The sequence below is a fragment of the Emys orbicularis genome, chromosome 3, assembly GCF_028017835.1.
Source record: "Emys orbicularis isolate rEmyOrb1 chromosome 3, rEmyOrb1.hap1, whole genome shotgun sequence".
In the NCBI taxonomy this organism is placed as follows: Eukaryota; Metazoa; Chordata; order Testudines; family Emydidae; genus Emys; species Emys orbicularis.
In genome coordinates this window covers 162,336,916-162,364,079 of record NC_088685.1, presented here as the reverse complement: position 1 = coordinate 162,364,079, position 27,164 = coordinate 162,336,916, and the positions used below count along the sequence as shown (strand labels likewise).

The 27,164-nt window shown below is 41.2% G+C and overlaps 1 protein-coding gene across 1 annotated transcript in view; it reads left to right on the top strand.

The window, feature by feature from the left end:
* The window catches only part of LCLAT1 (lysocardiolipin acyltransferase 1), a 188,445-nt gene that overhangs the window by 71,948 nt on the left and 89,333 nt on the right, over positions 1–27,164 (top strand). Inside the window, exons 2-3 of the mRNA XM_065401896.1 lie at positions 15,387–15,555; positions 22,887–23,085. Of these exons, the coding sequence (XP_065257968.1) occupies positions 15,391–15,555; positions 22,887–23,085 (364 nt within the window). The 5' untranslated portion in view covers positions 15,387–15,390. The remainder of the gene's footprint in view (positions 1–15,386; positions 15,556–22,886; positions 23,086–27,164) is intronic.

The window sequence follows — 27,164 nt, the reverse complement described above, 5'->3', positions numbered from 1 at the left end:
AATCTTGCTGTTTCTCTCTGTTTCTCAAGGTTAGTTTACGTCTCCTCTCCAGGAGTAAATGGTCTAAACAGTTTGGTGTTTGAGGAGAAGCTGTTGGTGTCTTTTAACTAGAATAGCTATTCCATATCACATTAAAATTATTAGAAGAAAAATGTAAATCTGAATCCCTTGGCAGTGCTTTTGCGAGCACCATCTCACCAGTGATGGTGAAGTCTCCGTGATACTGTGTTGCAGAAGCCGTGCAAAACTGGAAGGTTTGTGCTGCTTGGGATGATGGGTGGTGGCTTTTGATTCTTCTTAGCTGTCTTGCTTGCTGCCGCTGCTTACTTGCTTCTACAGATAATCATTGCGAATGTAATAATACATAAGAGAGTTAAGGTATGTAGGAGTGCATATGGGGAGGGGAGGGGAGAGTGTGTGTCAGTTCAGGGGAATTTATAATTTCTGTAGTCTCACTGAATGTGGAAGGCATACCTCTTTCAGATATCAGCTGGCGTTATTGTGATGGGTTGGATCACAAAAACCCCCTTGGGAGCTGCCAACCGATGTGCCAAGACTACCCCGTTCCTATTTTCCCTGCCAGCTCAGGACTCCAGCACCCTGTCTTGCTGAGCCAGACACTCCCGTCTGCTCCAACACAGACCCAGGGTCTGAATTACTTGCCCCAAAGCTGCAGGTTTACCTGAAAACAGCTCACAGAAGTGTGCTTGTCTTTAGCACTCAGATGCCCAACTCCCAATGGGGTCTAAACCCAAATAAATCTGTTTTACCCTGTATAAAGTTTATACAGGGTAAACTCATAAATTGTTCGCCCTCTATAACACTGATAGAGATATGCACAGTTGTTTGCTCCCCCAGGTATTAATACATACTCTGAGTTAATTAATAAGTAAAAAGTGATTTTATTAAATACAGAAAGTAGGATTTAAGTGGTTCCAAGTAGTAACAGACAGAACAAAGTAAGTCACCAAGCAAAATAAAATAAAATGCGCAAATCTATGTCTAATCAAACTAAATACAGAGAATCTCACCCTTAGAGATCCTTCAGTAAGTTTTTGCCTCAGACTGGACACCTTCGAGGCCTGGGCACAATTCTTTCCCCTGGTACAGCTCTTGTTCCAGCTCAGGTGGTAGCTAGGGGATTCTTCATGATGGATCCTCTTTCTCCTTTGTTCTGTTCCACCCCTTTATATATCTTTTGCATAAGGCAGGAACCCTTTGTCCCTCTGGGTTTCCACCCCCCCCGCACTGGAAAAGCACCAGGTTAAAGATGGATTCCAGTTCAGGTGATATGATCACATGTCACTGCAAGACTTCATTACCCACTTACCAGCACACACATATACAGGAAGACACTCAGGTAAAACACAGCCATTTGCAGACAATGGTCCTGGTTAATGGGAGTCATCAAGATTCCAAACCACCATTAATGGCCCACATTTTGCATAATTACAATAGGCCCTCAGAGTTATATTTTATATTTCTAGTTTTAGATACAAGAGTGGTACATTTATACAAATAGGATGATCACACTCAGTAGATTATAAGCTTTGTAATGATACCTTACAAGAGACCTTTTGTATGAAGCATATTCCAGTTACATTATATTCACTTATTAGCATATTTTTATAAAACCATATAGACTGCACAGTGTCACAGTTAGCTATCAGCTGCTTCACATTTCATTATCTCAACACCTTCACCTTCATGGCATAGTCATAGTGGCATCTGTCACAGTTACCAGACTAACCGCACTGCTGAGCCCTCCTGGACTGTGAGAGCACTCCTTCCATGTCTAAAGCCTTGAGCTGTCACCTTCTTTCTACGTAGAGCCATGTGATTCTCCCACTTTCAGAACAGGCTTTGGGCTGCAGTCTCTAGGTACTAACTATGATTGTGTCAGCAGGTCCAAGTTCTGTTCAGTACTTGCAGTTCTGTTCTATCTGGGAGTGGTTAACAGTGACCAGACAGCCTTCTTAAAGCAAACTATTTTATTTAGCGCCAAAGTATTTAAAAGAAAAATACCTTTAAAAACAATAAGTATATATACATGTCTGGCTCACAGTTGTCTACCTATCTTGCACATGGCAAGTGTCTGTCTTGGACTCCAGGGTGGTCTCCATTGTGGTGGTGGGATCTCCGCCAAGTAGGGCATGCAGCACTTTGTAAAAGTGACAGGTCTGCACTTCAGCCCCTATTTGACTTTTTGCCTGCCTGGCCTTCTTGTATGCTTGTCTCAGTTCCTTTGCTTTCACACACCACTGCTGCTGATCCCGGTCATGCCCCATCTCCTGCATCCCCCATGCAGTCTGCTCATAGAGATCCACATTTCTGCAGCTGTTGTGTAGCTGTGCCTGCACAGCCTCTTCTCCCACAGGTCCAATGTTTCAAATAGCATTATGTCACTGCACGCTACGGAACTTAGTGCATGGTAGCAGAGTCCACGCATCGACTTAGTGTGCGGCAGGCTAGAGCGCTGTGCATTCACATACTGGCTTGCCGCATTAAGTCTCTTTCTGGACAAACTCTTAGAGGCACAGGACAAACTTTCACCATTTACTGGTGCACATTTAGATAACAAGTATTAATACTAGTTAAAAATGCCAGATCCATACATCCTCTTTGCCATTTTGTTTTGGCCTTGTCCACCCGACAAACAAACACAACCCAAAACAAACCAATAACCCCCCCCCCCCCCCCCCCGGGTTTATGTGTCTCAGTATTGAGACCACGTGCAAATAAGCCATCACTGTTTTTCATGAGAATGAGGCAATAGTGAGTTTCCTTCAGAAGTTTTGCCTTTGCTTCTGTGGCTGCCAGGTAACAAATCTATCGTTTCTAATGACAGAGCAGTCACCTCTTAAGCATAAATGATCATCAGGAAAATATTGCAGTTTACCTGTCTTTTGAAATTATTTTAAATTGGAACAAGTTTTAGTTTCAAAGTATCATGCATTTTAGCTTAATTTTTGAGACTTATTCCTAATAGCTGGCAACCACCTGCCAAATTTCAAATCCCTGCTCCAAAGCGTAGAGCTTCTCGATGCAACAGTTATAAGAATTTTCTTAATATTAGCAAAATGATTTCTTTTCCTCTGATACTGTTTTTGGAAATGGGTGTCTGGCTCCGGCTTTGTTTCATCTGACATGGAAAATTTCAGCCTGAACAGTGTGTTTGACAAAGCAACTAAAAATAGGGTCTTATAATGGAAAGTGTTAATTAAGGTGGCCTGCAGGAAGCACTTCCATCTGTACCAACATGCTCAGTCAGAGTGACCTGTGAGATCAGTGAAGATGTCTTTAGTTAGCTTTTCTATTCAATCTCTAAATTTTACTTGACATTGGAAACCATTCAAGCCCTGATCCTGCAAGCTCTACATTGACTTCATTGAGGCGCAATGCCAGGGCAGAGGTTTCCCCTTAGAGATCTATTTGCAAAATTGGGGCTCAATTGCTGTTGTCACATGGTAAGTTAATAGGCAGTGGGGAACTTAAGCTGGTGTCAACAGAAAAGACCAACCCAATGGGCTTGCTTAACAGTATTCTTTTAAGTGTTCTTCTTATAACCCCTCCCCAAATGGCTTAAAAATAAGTAAATGAGAGCTGCTTGGGTTTACAAAGGTGGGCTCTAATGTGACCAGTCTAATTCCCCAAATTATTCATTTATTAAAACAAATACATTTAAAAAGGAAAAAATAAATGTCATTTTGGGTGCTTGTTAATGATCTTGAATTTTGTATGGCAGAAGGGGCAAGGCTAGTTACCCAAATTCCATTGAAAGTCATTTAAAGTAGGTTGCCTTACTCCCATTTGTGCCTTCAAAAATCTTCCCTTCCATTTTCATGACCTTTAGGCTAAGTGATAGCAGTCGTATTAAAATTTCCCATGACACAATTACCGCCCCAGTGATGGTTGATGGCTTTCATAGCCTGTTACACTGTCTGGGTGAACAATGCTCAGACTCTGGGCTTCATTTTCTCCAATTCTCTTGTGTTAATAATGCTGAGTGTGGAATACTGATCAAAACTGGCTTCAAAACTTCTATCACCCTATTGACCTTCTGCTTAGCAAAGCTATTAAAAATAAAGTAATTCCTCATGGATGTACCATTACAAAAAGGGGAGAAATGCAAGTTATGGTTTCACAAGCTGCCAGCCAGACATTCAAAATGGTCGAACATAGCAAAGGCATTAGAATCTTGGAAACTCAAAACCTTAAATCAACCTTAAGGAATGTGTGCTGGCACAGATGCAATGTATGTAAGGGAGAGATGAAGAGTCTTTACTGTTTTTGGGGACATTGGTTCAATTCCTAGTGCCAGAGGTCAAAACTAATGTGCTGAGCATCAAATTTAAATCTTTGCCTCGGACTAACTATGCTTTAGGGCTTCTTTGTCTGTGTGTTTAGCAATGAAATCCTCGTTCTGGGGGAACAGATAATGGTGAAACTGCTACTTTTAATGCCATTACTAGGAATAGCTGTGAACTGAGGCTCTAAAGGTACTATGGTAGAGGGAAGAACAGCCTATTCTAATAGCTCTTTCAAAAATGTCTCCCATTAAAGATGATAGCTTTCTTTGATAGGGTAACAAGCCTTGTGGATAGCGGGGAAGCGGTAGACGTGGTATATCTTGACTTTAGTAAAGCTTTTGATACTGTCTTGCATGACCTTCTCAGAAACAAACTAGGGAATTGCAACCTAGATGGAGCTACTATGAGGGGGTTACAAAACTGGTTGGAAAACCATTCCCAGAGAGTAATCCTCATTGGTTCACAGTCATGCTGGAAGGACATAACGAGTGGGGTCCTGCAGGGATCAGTTCTGGGTCTGGTTCTGTCCAATATCTTCATCCGTGATTTAGATAATGGCACAGAGAGTACACTTATAAAGTTTGCGGAAGATACTAAGCTGGGAGGGGTTGCAAGTGCTTTGGAGGATAGGATTAAAATTCAAAATGATCTGGACAAACTGGAGTAATGGTCTGAAGTAAATAGGATGAAATTCAATAAGGACAAATGCAAAGTACTCCACTTAGGAAGGAACAATCAGTTACATGCATATAAAATGGGAAATGACTGCTTAGGAAGGAGTACTCTGGAAAGGGATCTGGGGGGTCATAGTGGACCACAAGCTAAATATGAGTCACCAGAGTAACGCTGTTGCAAAAAAAAGCAAACTTCGTTCTGGGATGTATTAGCAGGAGTGTTGTAAGCAAGACATGGAAAGTAATTCTTCCGCTCTACTCTGCGCTGATTAGGCCTCAACTGGAGTGTTGTGTCCAGTTCTGAACGTCACATTTCAGGAAGGATGTGGACAAATTGGAGAAAGTCCAGAGAAGCGCGACAAAAATGATTAAAGGTCTAGAAAACATGACCTATGAGGGAAGATTGAAAAATTTGGGTTTGTTTAGTCTGGAAGAGAAGATTGAGGGGGGGCATAACAGTTTACAAGTATGTAAAAGGTTGTTACAAGGAGGAGGGGGAAAAAATGTTTTTCTTAACCTCTGAAGATAGGACAAGAAGCAATGGGCTTAAATTGCAACAAGGGAGGTTTAGGTTGTGTAAAGGAGGGGATGAGGGGGTTCCCTAGCTCGAGGTTTTCTGCCATGTTAGATCACAGTTCCTACAGCGGACAGCTCGCTTACTCACCAGATCAGAGGTCGGGGTCACCAGTGTTGTCAGATGCTACCGGTGCGGTGCTCTGCTCTGTTCAATGTTGATATTAATCGGCTGCGTGCATGTGTTCCCTCTGTGTGCTGCCCCAGCTCTGCAGATAGCTGACACAGCAGACCCTGAGAGAACCCCCAATGACCACAGACTCTAGTAAGGTACGAAGGCACGTCGGCCAGGTTTATTGTCGAAGAGAAACAGAGTCTCCAGCTTTCCGTGGCAAACTAAGTCCAAGGTGCTGCTAAGGTGCGGCTAGCCAGTACTTATGTGCTCCCTGACAATGGACTCAGCTCAGTCAGTGGCGGGACTTTCCACTGCCCCCTAGGCTGGACAAAGATATCCACTCAGGGATGCATTCTTATACACAGATACAAACAAGTTACACATCACTCCTGATGTATTGAGGTGCAACCCCTCTACGCAGCAAGGTACAACTCCACTACGTAGCAAGATGCCGCCTCTCACCTTGTAAATATTGGTTCGAGCAAAACAACTCTATCCATCATATTACCCTTTTGGCCCTGTCATTGGGATGGGTCAGCCTGTTCCTTGTTATCTGTGTGGAATGTGCAAGTATCCGAATGTTCTGATATCTAGTGTCCAGTACCTTTTAGGTCTGTATCTTTTTGCAGCATTAGCCCTTTCCTTGCCAGCTTCTGTGAGCAGGGCCTGCCTCTGGCTCACAGCTTAACTTTGCTTTATGTTAGCAAAGTCTTGACCATTACTTTAGTTCAGGCCTTAGGCCGCATACCGGGCCTCTGATACCAAGGTTTATATCTCAGGGCCTCCTCTTACTACAGGTTGGACATTAGAAAAAACTTCCTGACTGTCAGGGTAGTTAAGCACTGGAATAAATTACCCAGGGAGGTTGTGGAATCTCCATCATTGGAGATTTTTTAAGAGCAGGTTAGACAAACTCCTGTCAGGAATGGTCTAGATAATACTTAGTCCTGCCATGAGTGCAGAGGACTGGATTAGATGACCTCTCAAGGTCCCTTCCAGTCCTTTGAGTCTATGATTCTATGAGTCTGTGTCAGTGTTCCATTATTTATCAGTTTTAATCTTCTGAATTACTGTAAATTCTTGAAGTTTGCTCAGCTTTTTTTGTTGTAGAATAACATTGCTGGCAAGCTAGGAGAAAAACTTAATATCTTGGTATGACAGGATATGATTTTCAAAAGCTTCATTCTGCGACTTTTTGCTTTAATGGCTATAATTTGGGGTCTTGGGATCTCATCACTGTACAAAATAAAAGCCCGTCTATGAGAACTAGTTTGTTTCCTTTTACTTCTAATATACATGTATTATGATTATTTTGAAACAGACTCTAGCTGTCTAGGGGGCAAAAGCTGTAAAACCCTCTTTCAGTTTAAGTATAACTTAGATTTACACTAAGGGCTTATTCATCTGAGGAAGAGTGACTTGCTTTTGGTAATTGTCAGTCATAAATAGCTTTTTCCTCCTGTAGATTGGACTTAGCTTTGAGCCTTAGATCTTCTATTATGTACATCATAAAACTTCAGAAAGTGCCCTCATTCTTTGTGTGCCTGTAGGTTATTTAGAGGTCACTCAGAACTGACATTTAATAAACATTGAGCTTTTTTGACTGTTTCCAACCTTAAAAATAAACACACCTTGAGGTTAGTTCAGTAGCTATTTTTTATGTGGTTAAACCTCCTATTCTTGATGCACGGTCAGCCAGGGGGCTCTTGCTTCCTAATGCTGTTAAAATGAAAGCTCACAAGGCCATAGTAACTTACAACATAGACTATGTAGAGTAGGTTTGTATTTCAAAAGCTGTGAAACGGATACTTGGAATTGTTCATGTATGATTCTGTCGAACTTAGGCAGTTTTATGTAGCAAAAGTTACAATTGTATGATTAGTTTTTCCTCCCTTGGCATTTCTGCCTATTGCTGGTCAATTGCAGATTGTACTAGATTTTGTGAATTTATCTAAGAATAAAAATAGGCTTCTTTCCATAAATCAGTTTTCAATTGAGCAGCTGTATTCTCACCCTAGGGTTGCCAACTTTCTAACTGCATAAAAACAAATACCCTTGCCCCGCCCCGCCCCTTCCCCAAGGCCCCGCCCCTGTTCCTAGGCGGGCTCCAGGGTGGGACCAGAAATGAGGGGTGCAGGAGGGGCTCTGGGCTGGGGAAGGGAGTTGGGCTGCAGGAGGGAGTATGGACTCTGGGGTGAGGCTGAGGATGAAGGGTTTGGGGTGCAGGAGGGGGCTCAGGGCTGGGGCAGAGGATTGGGCTGCAGGAGGGGGTGAGGGCTCCAGCTGGGGGTGCAAGCTCTGGAGTGGGGCCAGGTATGATGGGTTTGGGGTACAGGCTCCGGGAGGGAGTTTGGGTGTGGGAAGGGGCTGAGGGCTAGGGCAGGGAGTTGGGATGTGGGATCTGGGAGGGAGTTAGTGTGCGGGAGGGGGTTCCAACCTGAGGCAGAGGGTTGGGGTGCAGGAGGGGTTCGGGGTGCAGGCTCCCAGTCGGCAGCACAGCGGGGCTAAGGCAGGCTACCTGGCTCCACACGGCTTCTGGAAGCGGTAGCATGTCCCCAGCCCTGCTCTGGCTCCTAGGCGCAGGGGTCAGGGGACTCTGTGCGCTGCCCACGCCTGCAGGAACAACCCCTGCACTCCCATTGGCTGTAGTTCCCGGCCAATGGGAGCTGTGGAGCCGGTGCTCAGGGTGGGGGCAGCGCACGGAGCCTCTCTGGCCGTCCCTACGCTTAAGAGCCACAGGGACATGCCGGCTGCTTCAGGGAGCCTGCCATAGTCCCACTTTGACGCCAACCGGACTTTTAGCAGCCCGGTCAGCGGTGCGGACTGGAACCACCAGGGTCCTTTTCCGACCGGGCGTTCTGGTCGAAAACCGGATGCCTGGCAACCCTAATTCACCATCTGACACCCTCTTCTAAGCATTTCTAAATACCTTACCTGTTGGTCTCATGAAGGCTTTATTAGTCTAATGCCTACTCAGAGAAAGGTTTTGAAGATAAAGGCAAACGAGTGAAAAAACATTGTACCAATTTGATCTTTTCCTAACTGAATTACCTGCTTATAACTTCTAATGGCTGAATTGCAAAGAACAGGCAGAATTCTTTACCATTGGAAAGATATGTAATTGCTTAGCAAAACAAATTAAATATCCTATTGAATCTTTTATTGAATTATAATAGATTAAGTCTTGGCAATCAAAGTGAGACGATACATTTTAAGATGAGGTAATATTGGTAATATTTGCTGAGGTTAGTTGTACTCTTTATTTTGTGCAAATGTAATCTAGTGTCTATGCTGTGGGAGAGGGTCAAAGATGCATTTACAGTTGTTAATTATTTTAATTATCATAAAAGAATATAGGACCGGATACATTCACTTAATCCTCTACTTGATCTCTGATGCCTGGGTTTAAAAAAATTGAATGAAGTCAGTTTTAATGATGTGGCACATGTTTGTTCCATAGAAGCAGTCCACGCCACAGTTTAACACGCTTGATAGTCCTTTTTGGAGAGGCCAGTATTTAAAGAACAGGATCAGGAGTAAGATGTGTTGGGAAAAAATGGTGTGAGGAAACTTGCAAAGCATCTTGCTTGTATTGCGTGGGCTGCTGTGTCAGTCTGTGTCTGTAAAAATCATTGCGTATTTTATAAAAGGACATGCTACTTTGAAATCATAGCACTTTGAGGATCTCAAAACAATATTGTCTGTCATGTTCTCCATATAAGTTGTATCCATTTTACAGATATATGAACTGAGACACAGAGGTGAAGTTACACGCCTGAGTAGAGCTTGAAATGGAAACAAGTTCTTCCTCTCAATCTGTTGTAGGGAATTCTGACATTAAAACATGGTGCTATCTAGGTGCCAGTCTCCTGCTCTAACCCCAAGGTTAATAAAAGAACTGGTCAAAAAGTTTCTGACAGATCAGTTTTCCATCAGAACATGTTTATTCAACATAATCGAAACGTTCCACGGGAACATGTTGACTCCGTTTAAACTTTCTGCCTGGTTTCTTGTTAGCCTGCCTGGCTGCCTGTCTCCCACATGGCCTAGTTGGTGGGCAGCCAGTATCCCCATATATCTGGGTTGCCCGCCTGGTGGGCTGCCCAATTCCCATGCTCCTGGAATTGTCCACCTGGCAAGCTCCCTGGGATTGCTGGGCTATATAAACTCCAAGGCTTTCTGGCTGTTTGCCTGGTGGGCTGTTGAGCTCCCCTGCTTCCTACGCAGCAGATGAGTGGAGCAGGCTGCCCCCTCAGGTGGCCAGGGAACTGTCCAGAAATTTAAGAGGAAACCTGTTTTGGTTCTTCCAAAACAGAATTTTTTTCTAAAATTGCTGTTCCATGAAAAATATGGCATTTCCAGCTTGTTCTGTTTTGAAACTATTTTTTTCCCCAGAAATTCAAAATCCTCTGTCAGAGGTGAATTTTGGTTCTAGTACAGCTCTACTTAATAGTTTCTGAAAGAGATGCTGGACTAAATAATCAAACATCAGTTTGTAGCTAACTCACCTACTGCTGGATAAGATTTCTGTGGGAAGGTGCTGTAAATTGAGAGTAAATTGGGTTAGTGAAAGGGATTCCTGGCTCGCTGTCAAACTCTCTGGTTGGTTTTAATTGAAAATAGTGTGTAGTATTCTGGTGCTTTAATTAAATAACCTTTGGTTACCTTTTCCACTGGTAACTATTGACTAAAAAAGGATGCAGTTGAATCCCTCTTGATTCGGGGGAACACAATGATTAATAAGCAGGCAGTTTTATTGCTAATGGCTATCAAACTGAAACATTATACGGACTGGTAAGAATTCATGTTAGCATTGTTGCCTTAGAAGCAATAAAGAACATTGGTTTATTTATTTAGTGATGTAATAAAACTTGATTTGTCAACTGTGAAATTTCAAATATTGGACCTGTTTAATTATTACATAAAAAGTGTCCCTGTTCGTTGGGCAGTGTTGCTTGATCCATATTGTAGGTTAAATCTTGTTTACAGTGAATTTGGCAGACAATGAAGCTTAATCTATGCTTGAAGAACTTCAAATCATTCAGAAACTGGCAATGAAGTGTGAGCTCAGATTTGACTACTGTGTAACTGCTAGCCACCTTTAATTTTAGAAGCAGATGAGCCATTTATTTTTAACCAAATAATAGGAATATATTTCACATCCTTTCCTCCCTTCCAAGCCATGGAATTCTTCACGCATCAATTCTAGTTTGTAGTAGAGAATAGACTTTTCACAGATCCTGTTTAAAACATTTTGGAAACATCATCATAACAAGTTCTGGTTTGGCAGTCATTTCAGCTGTACCTTGAACAAAAACATGTAACTAATAGGCAAAACATGAGCCAAAGACTGACCACAACAGAATACTTCTGCTTTATATTATTTAAAAAAACACTGTTCACATAAAATATTCTCAAGTGGTTCAAGAATGGATTCTCGTAAAGCTGAAGTTTACAAAAATGCAACTGTTTTGGAAAGTTATTTCTGTCCCATCTTAGCCAAGAATGTTTAAAATTAACTGAAATGTAAAATATAAATTATATTTTAGGAATTACTGTTGCCCGTTACCTGGAGACAGAAAATATTTTTGTTCTGCTGTGACAACAAGAATATGTGAACAACTGTACAGTACCCCAATAACTTGGAGTTCTGCCACAAAATAGGTGAAAAATTACAAGCCCGGTACCAGGGTAGCATCTCTCTAATAGTGTGCAGCTTCAGACATGAATCATAACCTAATCCTTTTTTGTCCTTCTGCATGCACCCCCACCCCACAAATGGAAAGTGATTTTGGAGTAAGCCAAAGCTTTTATGCATTACTGATAAATCAGAAGTGCTGAGAATATCATTCCTACCATAGGAAGATATGGTTGTCAACAGCAATAAAAAAGTACTTTTCTACTTGAAAAACATTTAGCTGAGTAAGGGAGTAACTTCCCTCCCAATCCTTTAACTCATGAAGCATGCATCTTTCTGTGCATCTATCAGTGATGATAATAAAATGAATTATTTTTCTAGGTTTTTTGAGATGCTGCTTTGCAATTTTTAGTTCTTAAGTCAAAAAGAGAAGGGACGGTTATTTGATCATGTTTTGCAGTTACAAAATAATGCAAAAACATCAGTTTGTATCTGGAATCGATGTTTGTTAGAGGAAACGGATGGGTAACATAGTTCCCTGGGCTAAATATATATTTTTAAAAAAGAACAACAGAGAGGTCCTTCTCTGTTGCTGAATGTTAACTATCTGAGCCTTGTGTTGACTGCATTTTCAACCGGTTTTCATAATGATGACCTATGCAGGTACTCTCTGGGAAAACAAATATGTTCCAAATCCAAAAATGCAGTAGACTGAGAATCCTAATGCAAAGTAATTTTTTATGCTTGATCTTTTTTCTAGCTTAGTTGACAGGTTTGTTACGGGTTTATTCTATGCCATGTAAAACCCCTTTGGTGGGAGAATCATTTATTAGTATCTGCTGAAATGTTGCCTTTTGAATTACAAATGTAATGCCTTAGGTTTATGGTTTTTGGTGGTGAGGGAGTTTAGGTATTCATGCTTTCCATGATTTTGTAACACACATTAATATGTGGCCAATTTAAAATAGTGGCTATAAACTTTGCCTTGAATTTGCCTACTAGTTTTATACAAAATGTGTGTGGCACATAACACTTCTGTATTTTTGAAGCCAACTTGTTTTTGCAATGTAGCAAGAAGTTAGTGTGTAAGTGAGAATCAGATTTTGATAACCAAGAAATAGATTCCTAGTAAACCTACCACTCCAAGTTGAAGTAAGAATTTGATTGGTATTTCTTGTATGGAGTGGTGTTGTAGTCATGTGCGTCCCAGGGTATTAGAGAGACAAGGTGGGTGAGGTAATATCTTCCATTGGACCAACTTCTGTTGGTGAGAGAGACGAGCTTTTGAGCTACACAGAGCTCTTCAGGTCTGGAAAAGGTACTAAGAGTGTCGCAGCTAAATACAAGATTGAACAGATAGTTTAGCACAGGGGTCGGCAACCTTTTAGAAGTGATGTGCCGAGTCTTCATTTATTCACTCTAATTTAAGGTTTCGCGTGCCAGTAATACATTTTAATGTTTTTAGAAGGTCTCTTTCTATAAGTCTATAATATATAACTAAACTATTGTTGTATGTAAAGTAAATAAGATTTGTAAAATGTTTAAGAAGCTTCATTTAAAATTAAATTAAAATGCAAAGTCCTCCGGACCGGTGGCAGGACCCGGGCAGTGTGAGGGCTACTGAAAATCAGCTCGCGTGCCGCCTTTGGCACGCGTGCCATAGGTTGCCTGCCCCTGGTTTAGCATAAGTAGTTCTCACATATTTTAAGGGACTATTCAAGATAAAGTGGCCAATGGAGTTATAGGAAAAAATGGAGGTTTAGTGGGTGACAAATTTTTGTAATAAACCATAAAGCCAGTGTCTTTCAAAACCATGATTTTTAGTCTCTAGCAAAGTTATGAATTTCAGCTTCCAGGCTTGTCTTTTAAAAGAGTTGTGCAGGTTTCTTTTGAGGATGAGGACTGATAGGTCAAATATAGAGTGATCACTTTGTGAAAAGTGTTCACCCACAGGTGGCATGGTGTTTTTGTCTTTTATCCTTTTCCAGTGTGAGCTCATTGAGAGTGTAGTGTTTGGTTTAGATTGGACAGAGAGGCTATTGTAGAATGCTAAAAGATTGTCTGCCACTTTCAAGTGTTTGGGGTTTATACTGGCTGCCTCTACAGCACTTCCAGGTGGTCGGAGAGATTTTATCCCAGATCTCTGTCTTGTAATAGTCAAATCACAAGTTCACATGGCTGGTTAAAAATATCCATTTTGAAATGCACATCTGAAATCTGTAGTTGAAATTTGAAATGATAGATTAAAATATTTAAGGCTTTAAAATATTTTTAGGAAGTATGTGGAATGCTATATCTGACCTCCCTGTCCTCATCCTCAAAGGAAACCTACACAATACCTTCAAATGATGAGCCTGGGAGCTTAAATTCATAACTTTGCTAGACACCAAAAATCATGTACTCGGTAGAGACTCTGGGCAGGTCTACACTCCAGATTTACAGTGCCGCAGCTACACCACTGTAGTGCTTCTGGTGAAGATGCTCTAAGCCAGTGGTTCTCAACCTGTGGCCCGTGGGCCGATTGTGGCCCAATCAACGCACAGCTGCGGCCCATGTGACATCCTCAGGGCCATACAGGTAGTATTGGATGCAGCCCACAATGGTAAATAGGTTGAGAACCACTGCTCTAAGATAATGGGAGGGAGTTCTCCCATCAGCTTAATAACTCCACCTCCACGAGAGTAGTGCTTTGGTGTGCAACCTTAATGTTTGATTATTATTGCTGCTATGGAATATAAATAAGGCTTGAAAAGATGCTCAAAATCAAATATGTGTATTGCGGTGTACAAGGCTTAATGGCTTACTTTTCCATTGCTCATTTTAAAATTAAAAGGTCCAGCTTCCTGTTTTCCTTATCCTAAGTGATTGTCTATCTGAGCTCTTATAATTCCTAAAACTGCCTGTTGTAGAGGAATTTAGTAAAGTGGCTGAGAAATCTGACTTCTACTTAACCTTTCATCTCAGAAACAAACAATTTGGTCCTAAATAGCTGAAAACAGACTATTTTTAGATTCTAATTTAGACAACATTTCCAGATTTGTTTTGTCATAGCATGGTGTCTGCTAAGTTGGAAAGGCTCGGAGCCAACAGAAACCCTTGGGGGTTTGCTTTGATTGTTGTACACTAGTCCATTAAGAATCTCTCTGCATTATATATTTTAGATTTATAACAAACTGATAGCATGGACACTAAAATATTGTAAGTCTAGACTACTGTCTTATAAAACCAAAGGCCCTCTTATGTATGCAAAGATCAGAAGTTTGCTATACTGAGACATTGCAACCTTTGATGATGATTCTCTTCATCTGGTGGCATAATCTGGAAAATAACTGATAGGACCAGTAGAAATGTGGAAGGAGCTTCAAATTGGGTCACAAGCTCCGTTGGCCAGAGTGGGCTTGGGATGTTGCAGAGGAAGTTCATTTAGCCCCTTTACAGGGTCATGGGGAATAACACTTTGTGTTGCTCTTTACTGATCCCGCTAATCTTTACTTGGGGTGTTGATGGGTTTTGAAGAAAGCCACATGTATTCATTCTGCCGGTGGAAAAGGGGTTATTGTAACTTTGGAAGAGGAAGCAAAGGGGGGGAATAGGAAAACCTTGCAGGGACCTCCCTCTTCTAACCTCTCCCATCAAATAAGCTTAGTATTTTGGCAGTGTTAGAGGCAATTGATCAAAAGTGTTTGACATGACAAATATCCTTCTGGTTTTCTATTCTCTTTGTAATTTTATGTAATAAAAATAGCATTGAGGAGACTTCAGAATGCAATGCATATTGTATTAAATGGAGGAAATAATTGAAGATTATAAAGTTGATATAATTTTATGGCTCTCTTAATGTCCCAAGCACCTTAAAATTATTGTGTTTGTTGATCTCAATAACACTGAAGTGTTGCTACATCTGAGGTAGAACATTGCAGTTATTTAACTATGCACCACAACATTACGTAATATTTTAGGACAAAAATGAAAAGCACCATATCCATTTGAAACTGTAAGTGTGAGATGGTTGAAGATTAAGAGGCAGAAAGTAATTACAAGTGTTTATCTAACTGAATGCTCACTTTGTCTTCCAGAGCCATGGTGTCATGGAAAGGGATATACTTCTTACTTGCACTGTTCTTGGCAAGTTTTTTTGGGAGCATTTTCATGCTCAGTCCTTTTCTACCTTTGATGTTTGTTTCCCCGGCCTGGTATCGCTGGATCACTGACCGCATTGTGGCCACCTGGCTCACACTCCCAGTGGTAAGTTGCAATGTCAGTGTAATTATTATAGGGGGAGCTGTTAGTGTCCCTATATTTAAGTTGCTTAACACTTTCCATTATAAAAGATTCTTGTGGATTTTTTTTTTTTTAGGAAGCTCTAACACCTCAGATACCACCCAGCCTGGGCTAAATTTAGCTAGACCAAATTGGCACATGTAGTGGGACTTGTTTACGCTGGACTTTTAAAATAGCTTAGTTAGCATGTTAGCTAACATCACAGTTTAAATCCTAATCTAGACAAAGCCTTAGTGTGAAATCTCCACCCCATTCCCCCAAAGAACTTCATTCTAAGCAAATGCCCTGGAACAATTTTGAACGTCCATTCAACTTAACTGTAAATGGAGTTCCCCTATATCAGAGTTCATGGTATTATACTGGATTTCGCTCTTTGTGCCATTGGAAGATGGAAAGTATCTCCCTTGTAGTATTGGAACTATCCCCCTTGTACATACAACAGATCAAACTTTTAGTATCTTCAAATTGTATAAATCTTTCGCCTTTTACTCTCAATGAGAATACAGTTCAGTTAAAGCTTCTCTCCTTTTTTGCACTTTTATCCTTCAGTGATTAATTCCCACTTTTCCTTCCTTTCTTTCCTCCACCCCAACCCGCCTCCAACCTCCCCAAAGCAGTGCAGCTGCAATCACAAGAGCCTTGAAGTATTTGGGCTGCTTTATGTGCAGCTCGAAGTTTGTTTATTCTTCCCACCATTACAAAGATGATTACAATGCTACAAAATCAGGAATTAAAAATTAACAACTGGGCAATTTTTTCCCCCCATTCACAGTTGAATAGTATAGGACACTTTAATCTCTTGTGGACATGTTTCAAATTCAGTTGGTAGTAATAATATCAGAAGTCTGACCTTGTGCTTGTCTACCAGATTTCTTAAAATAGCTAACTCAAGAAACTGGGTACCAAATTTCCATTCAAATTGTAGAAGAGTGGTGTTTTTGTGTTTGGAAATCCATAAAAGCTCCAAAAGCTCCAATACTGATTATGACATAGCTGCTTTTAAGATTTTTTTTTTTGTTAAAAAAAAGTCCCTTCAACTTAGAATACTTTTATGTATTAAAATTTTTATGTGAATGGCAGCTTAGTATCTGGAAATAGTAGCAGTGGTAGGTAGAAGTAGAGCTGAGCACATAATTGTTTTTTTTGGTTTAGGGGACAAACCAAAACATAGCTTGGTTTGATTTGAACCAAAGCTGATTTTTTTTCACTATTTCTCACCAAACCAAACATGCAAAAACTTTTGTTTTGGTTTAAATGCTATGTTTTGTTCAACCCCAAACTATTTTCTGTGTGTGTTGCATTGTTGGGTTTTTTTTTAATTAGCTACATTTCAAAATGAAAAATCTTTGACTTAAAAAAATCCACTTGTTTGGTTGAAACCATTTGCTGAATTTGACCTAAATTCATGAATCACCTTGGTGCCCTGAAAAATGCATTTTTTGGCAAATTTACTGTCCGCTGAAAAAAGGTTACCTTGCTCTAGTATGACACCAAGGAGCCTATGCCCTACAAAGGCTTCCACAAAAGCTTCAAGCAGTCTTGGTACTGAGGAATCTTCTATATCTAAGTCCTTGTCTGCTTCCAACATATACAGTACCCGTCACTCAGTATTGAGGCCCTTGGTACCATTGAAACTTGGACTAGAGATTACTGATCCTCAGCACTGTACTAAGAAGGCAGTATGCTCTACATCTTCCACCGCCTCGTCGGTACCTAGACCATTGGTACAGCAGGTTCCAGAACAATCAGTAAAACACTCAGTATCTCTCACCTCTATGGCTGGGACTTACCAAGTCACCATGCTGGCTCACCCAGTACCGCAAGAGTTCAGGTTCTCAAAGGACCTGCTTATTTCTGAGGAACCTGAGACTCTTCTATTGAAGTCAAGATTCCCGGTACCACAGTCAGCATTATCCCAGTATCCCCCCTTTCGGATTGCCTACCTCCCTGGTACCAATATGTTCTGAAAGATGGCTGCTTCCTCCTCCACTGGACTATGAAGAGGAGGGTTCTTCAGATTCCCAAATTTCTCTGCAGGGTTCTGCTGACTACCTACATTTGACTATCTGGAACCTGCATCTCCTTCCAATTTCTTTCTCCCCAGAGGAGGTTAGCATCCCTCATGTATCACTTTGAGTTAAAATACTTTCAAGATCCAATGAAGAGGGCAGCAGACACCCTTCAGATCCCATTAGAGGAAGTGCAGGAGAGATCGCATAAATGGCTTGACATCTTGCAAACATCATCTTCAGCATGGGTTGCCTTCCCTATAAATGAAGCACTATTAAAACCTGCCAAGTCCATCTGTCAATCTCTTGCTATTGTGTCTCTCCCTCACCTCCCAATGGCCAAAAGATCAGACAAAAAGTATTATGTCCCATCTAAGGGCTGGAATTTCTTATTTTCCCCACACTGAACCAAATCCTCTAGATGTGGACACAGTAAATGAGTGTCAGAGGCAATACTGTTTGGAGACTACACCCCATGACACGGACCACAAATCCCTGGAGTATTTGTGTGCAAGAGTTACTCTTTTGCTACTTCACAATTCCAAATTGCTAACTTTCAGTTGATTCTGGCAAAACACAGTCACATTCATTAAATTAAGTGTAGCTCTTTCATCGAACATCTACCACAACAGTATAAAGAACAGTTCCAAGCCGCCATTGCAGAAGGGCAGCTCTTGACTAGAACAACCCTGCAAGCTTCTCCGGATGTGGCTAATATGGCAGCTCATTCCGTTGTTATGGCTGTAATAATGTGCAGGGTATCATGACTCCAATCCCTTTCAATGGTCCCTTTCACGGTCAGTGACACCATGTATAATTTGGTGAATACTTTGAAAGCCTCCAAGGTGACCCTTTGTTTGCTGGGTATATATAGTCTGCGAACAAAAAGAGGCTTAATCTATCTCAGGTGGTGCAGAGATAACCTCCTTCTCAATTCTCAACTTTCCATAGATCTTTGGAGCACCTAGGGAATAAAAATAACACATTTCAAAAGGGACAATCTTCAACTGCTACAGCAACCTCGACTCAACAGCTAACGACAGCCAAATGTTCCTTTTGACTCCTTGGTCAAGGGCCACAATGTGCTGATTTCAGCCCTTTGTTGCACCATCTTACACTAGGCAATTTTCTTCCTTTTGGGAATGGTCTCTCCCATTTTCACACCTTAAATGAGCAGATTACCTCCAACAGATGGGTCTTGGAGGTTATAACTTTGGGAAACTCCATTAAGTTCCACTCCATGGTTCTTTCCCCGTCCCTTTTCAGGTAGCTCTCTGAGGGTTGTTTCTTTCTGTTGTAGCCAGAACTATAAGGTTGCTGAAACTAACCAGAGGCTTTCTAAATGCGGGTTTCTGTTTACATACTCACCTGTTATGTGGATGCTAACATATCCTGCCTCCCAAGGTCATCGTTCATTCTACAAGATCGTACTCCACATCTGTAGCCCTGCTAGAGGGTGCATCTATTACAGAAATATGCAAGACTGCTACATGGGCTTTGATTCAAATTACTTGTCACACTATGCCTTGCTTGATGCATCCCAAGCAGATGCTGCCTTTGGCTCTGTAGTCCTACAGAGAGCCTTAGACCGAGTTCCAAAGAACCTCCTTCCTTTAAAGCGTGCTGATAGGGAGTCACCTCAAGTGGAGCACCCATAGGGATACTACTTGAAGAAAAAGAGGTTACGTACCTTGTTTGGTAACTGAAGTTCTCCGACATATGTGTCCCTGCGGGTGTTCCACTACCAACCCTCTTTCTCCTCTGCTTCGGATTCTCATCTTGGGGCTTTGCAGTACAGAAGGAACTGAGGGCATTTAATCTGCGTGGCCCTGTATATCCTCGGTACAGGACAGGAGGATGTGTAGGATGCATGCACGAGCCAAACGGGCACTGCTACTGAAAATCTCTAATTGAAGGCGCATGAAATGTGTGCACACCTCAAGTGGCATGCCCATAAGGGGACACATCTCCAAGAATTCCAGTGCCTACACAAGGTAGAAACCTGTCCTTTTGACAAAATTCCATTTAGTTGAAAATGTTCCAACCAGGTTCTTAAGTTTCTAATCACTTATTAAAATGATACTTAGGCTTCTATGTCACGTAGGCACTTCTGAAAATTTTATCCTACATCTCTTCAGATGTGGCAGAGCTGCTTTAGTCTGAGAAAAATCTCATAAATAGGATTGTTATTAGAACAGTGTGTGGCCAATATTGTAATTTGCTTAGAATGCTTTTAAAATGCTTAGAATGAAAGCTGCTAATGTCTCATTAATAAGTGATATAGAACTATTAGTGTTTCTCATAGACTTTAATTGCAGGAAGTTCAGATGATTTATTTTTAAAATGATCCAATAATTAGTGTTTTCATCTAATTCTGTAAAAATAGAATTTAAAGTAATTAATAAGTATTTCAGAGTTATAAGCAATTGATGGTGTGGCACTTACTTCCTTAGGGAAATATTACTATGTAGGGAATATTCATCGTAATTTGACAATTACTTTGAACATGGGAACAATCTGTTAGACTCCTTCAGATACATTATTGCATGGTAGCAGACTGACTAAATTTCCTTTTCTGTGTTACCTTCCCAAACATTTTCACAAGCCCACAAAATAGCTCGGGTTTCCAAAATTTTCTTCCTGTTTTGAGAAATGTATTTTTAATTTAAAATATGTATAAACACAATCTGTGTTTTAGAACCCTAAAGGAGCTGAAAAAGCATGTAACAATTTTTGTCAAACTGACTGCTTTTTCTTGTTGATTAACCCCTCTAAGCCTATATTAGCCTTTCTTCCCCACTTCCCAGGGGTACTTTCTCCTACTTAAGAGTTTTCTCAAGGCTGATAACACCTGGCAGAGAGCACACAGCTCTTATTGTTTAAGTGATATATGTACACACTTTCACCAATTTGGTCAACATCTAATGTGTTTATCAAACCCATCCAAGAGAAAATTAAATTTAGTTTTAGAGATGAGAAAGATGACACTCTGCAATCAATACATCTTAACTGTTTTCCACTCTGAGGCACGTAACTTGCTCTGCTTTTACAATGGTTCATTACTATCCTTGAACACCAACAACTTGCCTGTACTGTAGTGGGTTGAGTCACTTTTCATTACTATTTGGCACTTATTATATAGCGCTTTTCATCCAGGGTTCTCAAGCTATTTGCAAATATAAGCATTGTCCCAGTTTTACAGATGAGTAAACTGAGACACAGGAGCTAAATTGTCTAAAGATGCATAACATGCCAGTGGCACAGTCACAGACAGAAACCAGAATCTCCAAACTTCCAATCTTGCATTCTCTCCTCCTTTTTTTTGGAGTCCAAAGTTTTCAGTTTTGTATCGAGGATGTATGAGCTTGAAAGCACTTTTCCATTTTTTTTTTTATTATTATTATTTTTAATTCTTTCACAAATTGCTCTTTTCACTATGATTAGGTGTGTGGTAGGTTATTTTTAAAAAAAAGATTTTCTTTTATTGTGCGTTAGACATGGCTGAGTCCCCCTAATGGATGGTCACCAAGCTGTTGTAATTGGACTCAGTGTTTGGATTGCACACATGCTTCCAAGCAATTTGGGTGCAGGCAGCATCCAGTTATTGTTTCTAATTCTGTGTCTCTAAGGCACGCTCCTGGGTGAAGACCTCCTGTCTGGCCCTCTCTCTTCCTTTGGATGTGGAACCCTGCATTTGAACTGCTCTAGGCCCCTGTATCCACTGCTTTGACCTTCCCGAGTTGCTTTTGCAGGTTCCTGCCTTCTCCCCTTCCTCCCAAGAGTTCCACCTCCGTGGGTACTCTGGTTTATAGTATAACTCATCGGTGCCACGTGGCTGGTAAAGTAAGGAATGCCGTTTTTGCACAGGAGTTTCTAAAACCACATGAACTTTTACTCTCAAAGCATACAAATGTTACAGATCTTTAGGTAAACAACAAAAAAGTATACACTTTCTCCTGTGAATTTATGCTCACCCTTTATTGTGAGTCCGTAGGCCCAGGCTGAGTGTCAGGTGAGTAGGTACCTCTGCTTCTTGCAGTCCTTCTGTTGTCTGGTGGTGGTCAGCCAGAGAGAGACTTGACAGATCCTGTCCTTAAGTAAGGCTTCTGTCTTCTTGGGCATCTGACTGACTGACCAACTTCAGAACCCCAGGCAGATGGATGACGGGGAAATTCCTGCCCCCCTGAGCCCCAACTGAGAAAACTAATTTCCTTAAGCCTCAACACTTCTTATAACAAAACCATTATTTTAGGGTGGATCTCTTTGTTTTTGAAGCCCATCACCATTGATGACTCTTCTGTCCTAGATGCCTCTTGACAGGTACTTACACACTCAAAATGTGAGTTATATTCTTTAAAATGATGGATACAATGTTATGTGAAAGTCACAATTTAATGCAGACATAAATCAGTCCATCACAGCGTGTTCAAATTTGCCTGGGATTTCCCATTTCCAGACTCATTTTCTGTCTTCACTTCTAGCCATTCTTGGGAATGAGAGTGAAACATGCTGTCGAGTTGACCCTTCTGGCTGAGGACATGACGTGGTACATTCAAGAGCTCTTCAATGCCATGCTAGTATTGACCACTCACTCACTCACATGATACATGAGGCACTTTCCCTTTCCTGCTAGGGAATTTTTGCCCTGCAATGCTCCAGACCCTGCTGGATCATATTAAAACCTGCATTTGATTCCCACATACCAGTGCAATACGCTATTGGGTTCACAGCTCATTTTAAAAAAGATTATTTTTAGGCAAAATCTCTTTTTTGTATCTGATATCCAGATCAGCAAAGAGTGGCTATTTGAGAAGTGCGGATTATTGATTCCACCTCTTTAATTAGGGACGATAGCAGACAGCTATTGTGTAAAAATTGACTGACCTTCAATAAGAAAACAGTTAAGGGAAGTTCATTGTTTTCTAATGAAGTTGTGTGTTAGGAAATTAGTCAATGAAAATTTATTTCTTTTGTCAATAGACTAAGGCCTGGTCTACACTGAGGGGGGGGATCGATCTAAGTTACGCAACTTCAGCTATGTGAATAACGTAGCTGAAGTCAACGTACTTAGATCTACTTACCGCGGTGTCTTCACTGTGGTAAGTCAACAGCTGATGCTCCCCCGTCGATTCCACCTGCGCCTCTCACTCTGGTGGAGTACCAGAGTCGATGGGAGAGTGCTCGGCGGTCGATTTAGCGGGTAATGTAGACAAGTCCTAACAGACTTGCTTCCCTCCCTCCCTCTGCCTTGAGTGGAAAGTCATAATATCAAAATATTTCTTCTAGGCTTTGCTGGAGATAGTGTTTGGCGCAAAGGTGGTTATAACAGGTGATGGGTTCATCCCCGGAGAAAGAAGTGTCATCATAATGAACCACCGGACGCGAATGGACTGGATGTTCCTATGGAACTGCCTGCTGCGATACAGCTACCTCAGACTAGAAAAAATCTGTCTCAAATCCAGTCTCAAAAGTGTTCCAGGATTTGGTAGGTCATCTACAGTTTTAATGGATAAAAGAGAATTAGTAATAAAATACAATATTTCACTTCTCTAACACCACCCTAACCTCCTCTGCAACTTCTACTTCAGTGTTAAGATCAACATTTTCCCACTCTGTACAAATGCCCTTGTCAGGTTTCTTGTTTCATTAACTAGCATATGCTACCAAAAGGGGGTGGGTGTGTAAGTGTGTGTGTGTGTGGTTTTTTTTTTTTTTTTTTTTTTTTTTTTAAAGCTTCCTGTGGACAAGTCAGAAATCAGCGTTCTTTCTAATAGCCATAGTTTTAAATTCAGGTAACAGAAATACACTGTACAGTATATGAAATAGCTTAGTTTTGTCCTTTTGTTGGTCATTGTTACAGTGATGTAGGCCAGAAACTAGTTTGGGCTGAAGATACTGAACAGAGAAATTATTTCAAATGAGCCAAAAAATTTTCATGCAAGTAGTTTCAGAATAAATATGCAGATTTATCTGAAATAAATACGTCTTTTTACATTTTATTAATTTTTGTAGATTTGTTTGACGTCTCACACAAAATTGCTTTGTACAGGATATGTATCAGCTTTCTGAAGTCCAAAGGGTAACCTAATTTGTGATTCCCTTTTGTCAGTCCATTTACTTACACAGATAATTTTTGGCAGTGGTACATATAATTCTGGTAATAGTGAGTGACTTGCTGAGCAGTAGGGAGAACTCTCATATTGTGCCACACCAAAATTACTTCATCCTCACCTTGCACCATTGTTGTGATGGTCTTAAGACAGTGCATGATCTGACTTTAATATAACACTGTAGCAGGATAGAAGGTTCAAAGACTCTGCATAGGATTACAAGGCTCCCCTGCTGAGCCAGCCTAAATTCAGATGCTTGAACACTGCAAAAAAGATGCAGAATACTGTAACATACCCGTGGGGTACAACCTGGAACTGTGGGACCGCTGAGTCCCCTTAAACTGTTCATCCTGGCCTGTCTCTCACAATGTCGTGCTAATGATAAGCAGCAAACCCCTTCAGATGCTGTGATCAATCAGCCATCAACACGTGGAGGCACACATCCACCTAAATTGCATGAATGCTCTCTAAGCCACTCACGAATTATACACGGTGAGACTCCAGCCAATTTCCCCAGTCCCCGCCCACCTTGCACCCCAGTGATGTACCATCTTACACTGCTCAAGACCTCCTCTTGAACAGTGCAAGCTCATTAATTAGTTCATCACTTTGTCAAAGGAAAGTGGACGTGCACCAGCCATTGTAATCTGAGCAGGTTCCTCAAACACTCTAGACAAACTTACTGGTAAGGATAAAACATTAAAATGCGTTTATTAACTGCAGAAAGATAGATTTTTAAGTGATTATAAGTGTTAGGCATAAAGGTCAAAGTTGGTTACATAAGAAATAAAAATAGAAATGCAGGCTAGATTCTAAACTTTAACAGACCAAGCAAGATTTGAATCAAATGGCTTTTCTCACCCCACTGGATGTTCCGGGCAGTTTACAGTTCTTAAAACACAGGCTGAATTCCCTTCTCAGCCTGGGACCAATCTCCCCAGTTCAAGGTCTTTGTCTTCCAGGTGATCTTCCAGGTGTTGAGATGGGGGAGGAGAGAGACCAAGTTGTGATATAATTGACCCTCATTTACACTTTCTATGCAGGTGCTAGAAAGATTCTTGTTGTGATGTGGGGGTTAAGTAGCCCCCATTGTATATGTGCCTTCTCTGAGGAATCTCTGGGAGAGGAGATTCTTCTTGATGGGCCATCAACACATGGCTGGTTGTTCATGATGTAAATCTGTTTTGTCAGTGTTAGTTGCCCCTTTGTTGCCAATGAAAGGCTAGCTGTGGGCGTTTTCCACTTACCACATATTTCAGAAACAGACATATAGCAATATTTCATAACTTCACATACAATGATAGTGCATACAATTCAACAGGATATTAATGTTTAACAGGCTTCTTAAATGATACCTCACAAGGCATGCTGTCAAGGTTCCTTCCCCACTCTGAACTTTAGGGTACAGATGTGGGGGCCTGCATGAAAACTTCTAAGCTTAACTACCAGCTTAGATCTGGTCCGCTACCACCACTCCCAAGGGCTAGCTCCCTTCCCTGGGTAGCCTTGAGAGACTTTCCATCAATTCCCTGGTGAACACTGATCCAAAAACCCCTTGGATCTTAAAAGAAAGAGGAATTAATCAGGTTCTTAAAAAGAAGGCTTTTAATTAAAGAAAGAAAGGTAAAAATCATCTCTGTAAAATCAGGATGGAAAATAACTTTACAGGGTAATCAGATTCAAAGAGCCCAGAGGATCCCCCTCTAGCCTTAAGTTCAAAGCTACAGCAAACAGAGATAAACACTCTAGCAAAAGGTACATTTACAAGTTGAGAAAACAAAGATAAAACTAACACGCCTTGCCTGGCTGCACTTACAAGTTTGAAATATGAGAGACTTGTTCAGAAAGATTTGGAGAGCACGGATTGATGTCTGGTCCCTCTTAGTCCCAAGAGTGAACAACCACCAAAACAAAGAGCACAAACAAAAGCCTTCCCCCCCCCCCAGATTTTAAAGTATCCTGTTCCCTTATTGGTCCTTTGGGTCAGGTGTCAGCCAGATTACCTGAGCTTCTTAACCCTTTACAGGTAAAAGGATTTTGGTGTCTCTGGCCAGGAGGGATTATAGTATGGTACACAGGAGGGCTGTTACCCTCCCCTTTATAGTTATGACACATGCACTGTACAAAACCTATCATAATCGTATCACAGAGGTGAATATGGGGGTTCCGGGTGCTATTTTGAGATACAGAGTGTCACAAATACTTACTGCTGACACATGCAAGCAAGTGGATTTTGTTAGTTCCAATCCTGATGTAAGGGGGCAGAGAGAACTAATAGCTGACATAGAGGAGGTTTTGCAGGGAAACCCGAGGAACAGCCAAGTTTGGGAAGACCCTAATTTAAAGTGTGCAATTTAAGTTTAAAGCCAAACTCTTGGAAAAGGGAAGTTTGGACAATTCAGTGTGTGCCTGTGGGTAGAGCGGGTTGGTCTGTTCAAAGCAGGACAGGCACTGCACCTCTTTCAAAATAGTGGCCTCCTCTCCTTTGTTAGCATGTGAGAACTCTCCCTCATTCCTAGCCATTTTTCACATAACTACACCTCTACCCTGATAACGCTGACCTCGGGAGCCAAAAAAATCTTACCGCGTTATAGGTGAAATCGCGTTATATCGAACTTGCTTTGATCTGCCAGAGTGCGCAGCCCTGCCCTCCCGGAGCGATGCTTTACCACGTTATATCCGAATTTGTGTTATATCGGGTCACGTTCTATCGGGGTAGAGGTGTAGTTACTTTGGCATATTTTGTAAGATATAAGGAAAGGAAATTCATACAGCAAAAACTGTGTGTTTAATGAGTTCAGGTTACATCAGGATGCACTCCATGCAACCAAAACCTTAAAAGTAGGGAAATAAGTTGTCTCCAACACCCTTTGCCACCTTCACGTTGCCTACAGTGTGGAGGTCAGTAACACTCAGCACTCAATAAGGCATTCACTTTCATCTTAAACAGATAACAGAGCAATACATACCCCCAGCTTAATCAAGCTCTTGTTCTTATAGCAAAATCTTAACTCTTTCTTCTTAATCTGTTATACCAAGAAATTTCCGGACATGAGCTGGAGAAGAACTAATGTTCTTTGTGTACATTAATCTAGAGAAGAGCCACATGGAGTGTCTTCAAAGTAGGCTTGACGAATTATTAGAATATGAGCTAATGAATAGACCCCAAAATAGAAGAGTTATACTTCTGGCCCTGTGTTTAATGACGGACTAGTAAATTGAATGCATGGCTAAAAAGGCAGTGCTAATAGTAGGGTATTAGTTTTGTGGCACAATGGAGTTCATTTTACAACAGTTTGGCTGGCTGGAGCTGTATAGAAGGGACACCATTGTTACTTGTTGTGAGATGCTTTAAACTAGCAGGCAAGACAATGCTGTGCAGAATGGCAGAAAGGGAAGGAGTGAATGAAAAGTGAGATCCATGAATCCAGCAAAGAGATGCACATGGAGAATT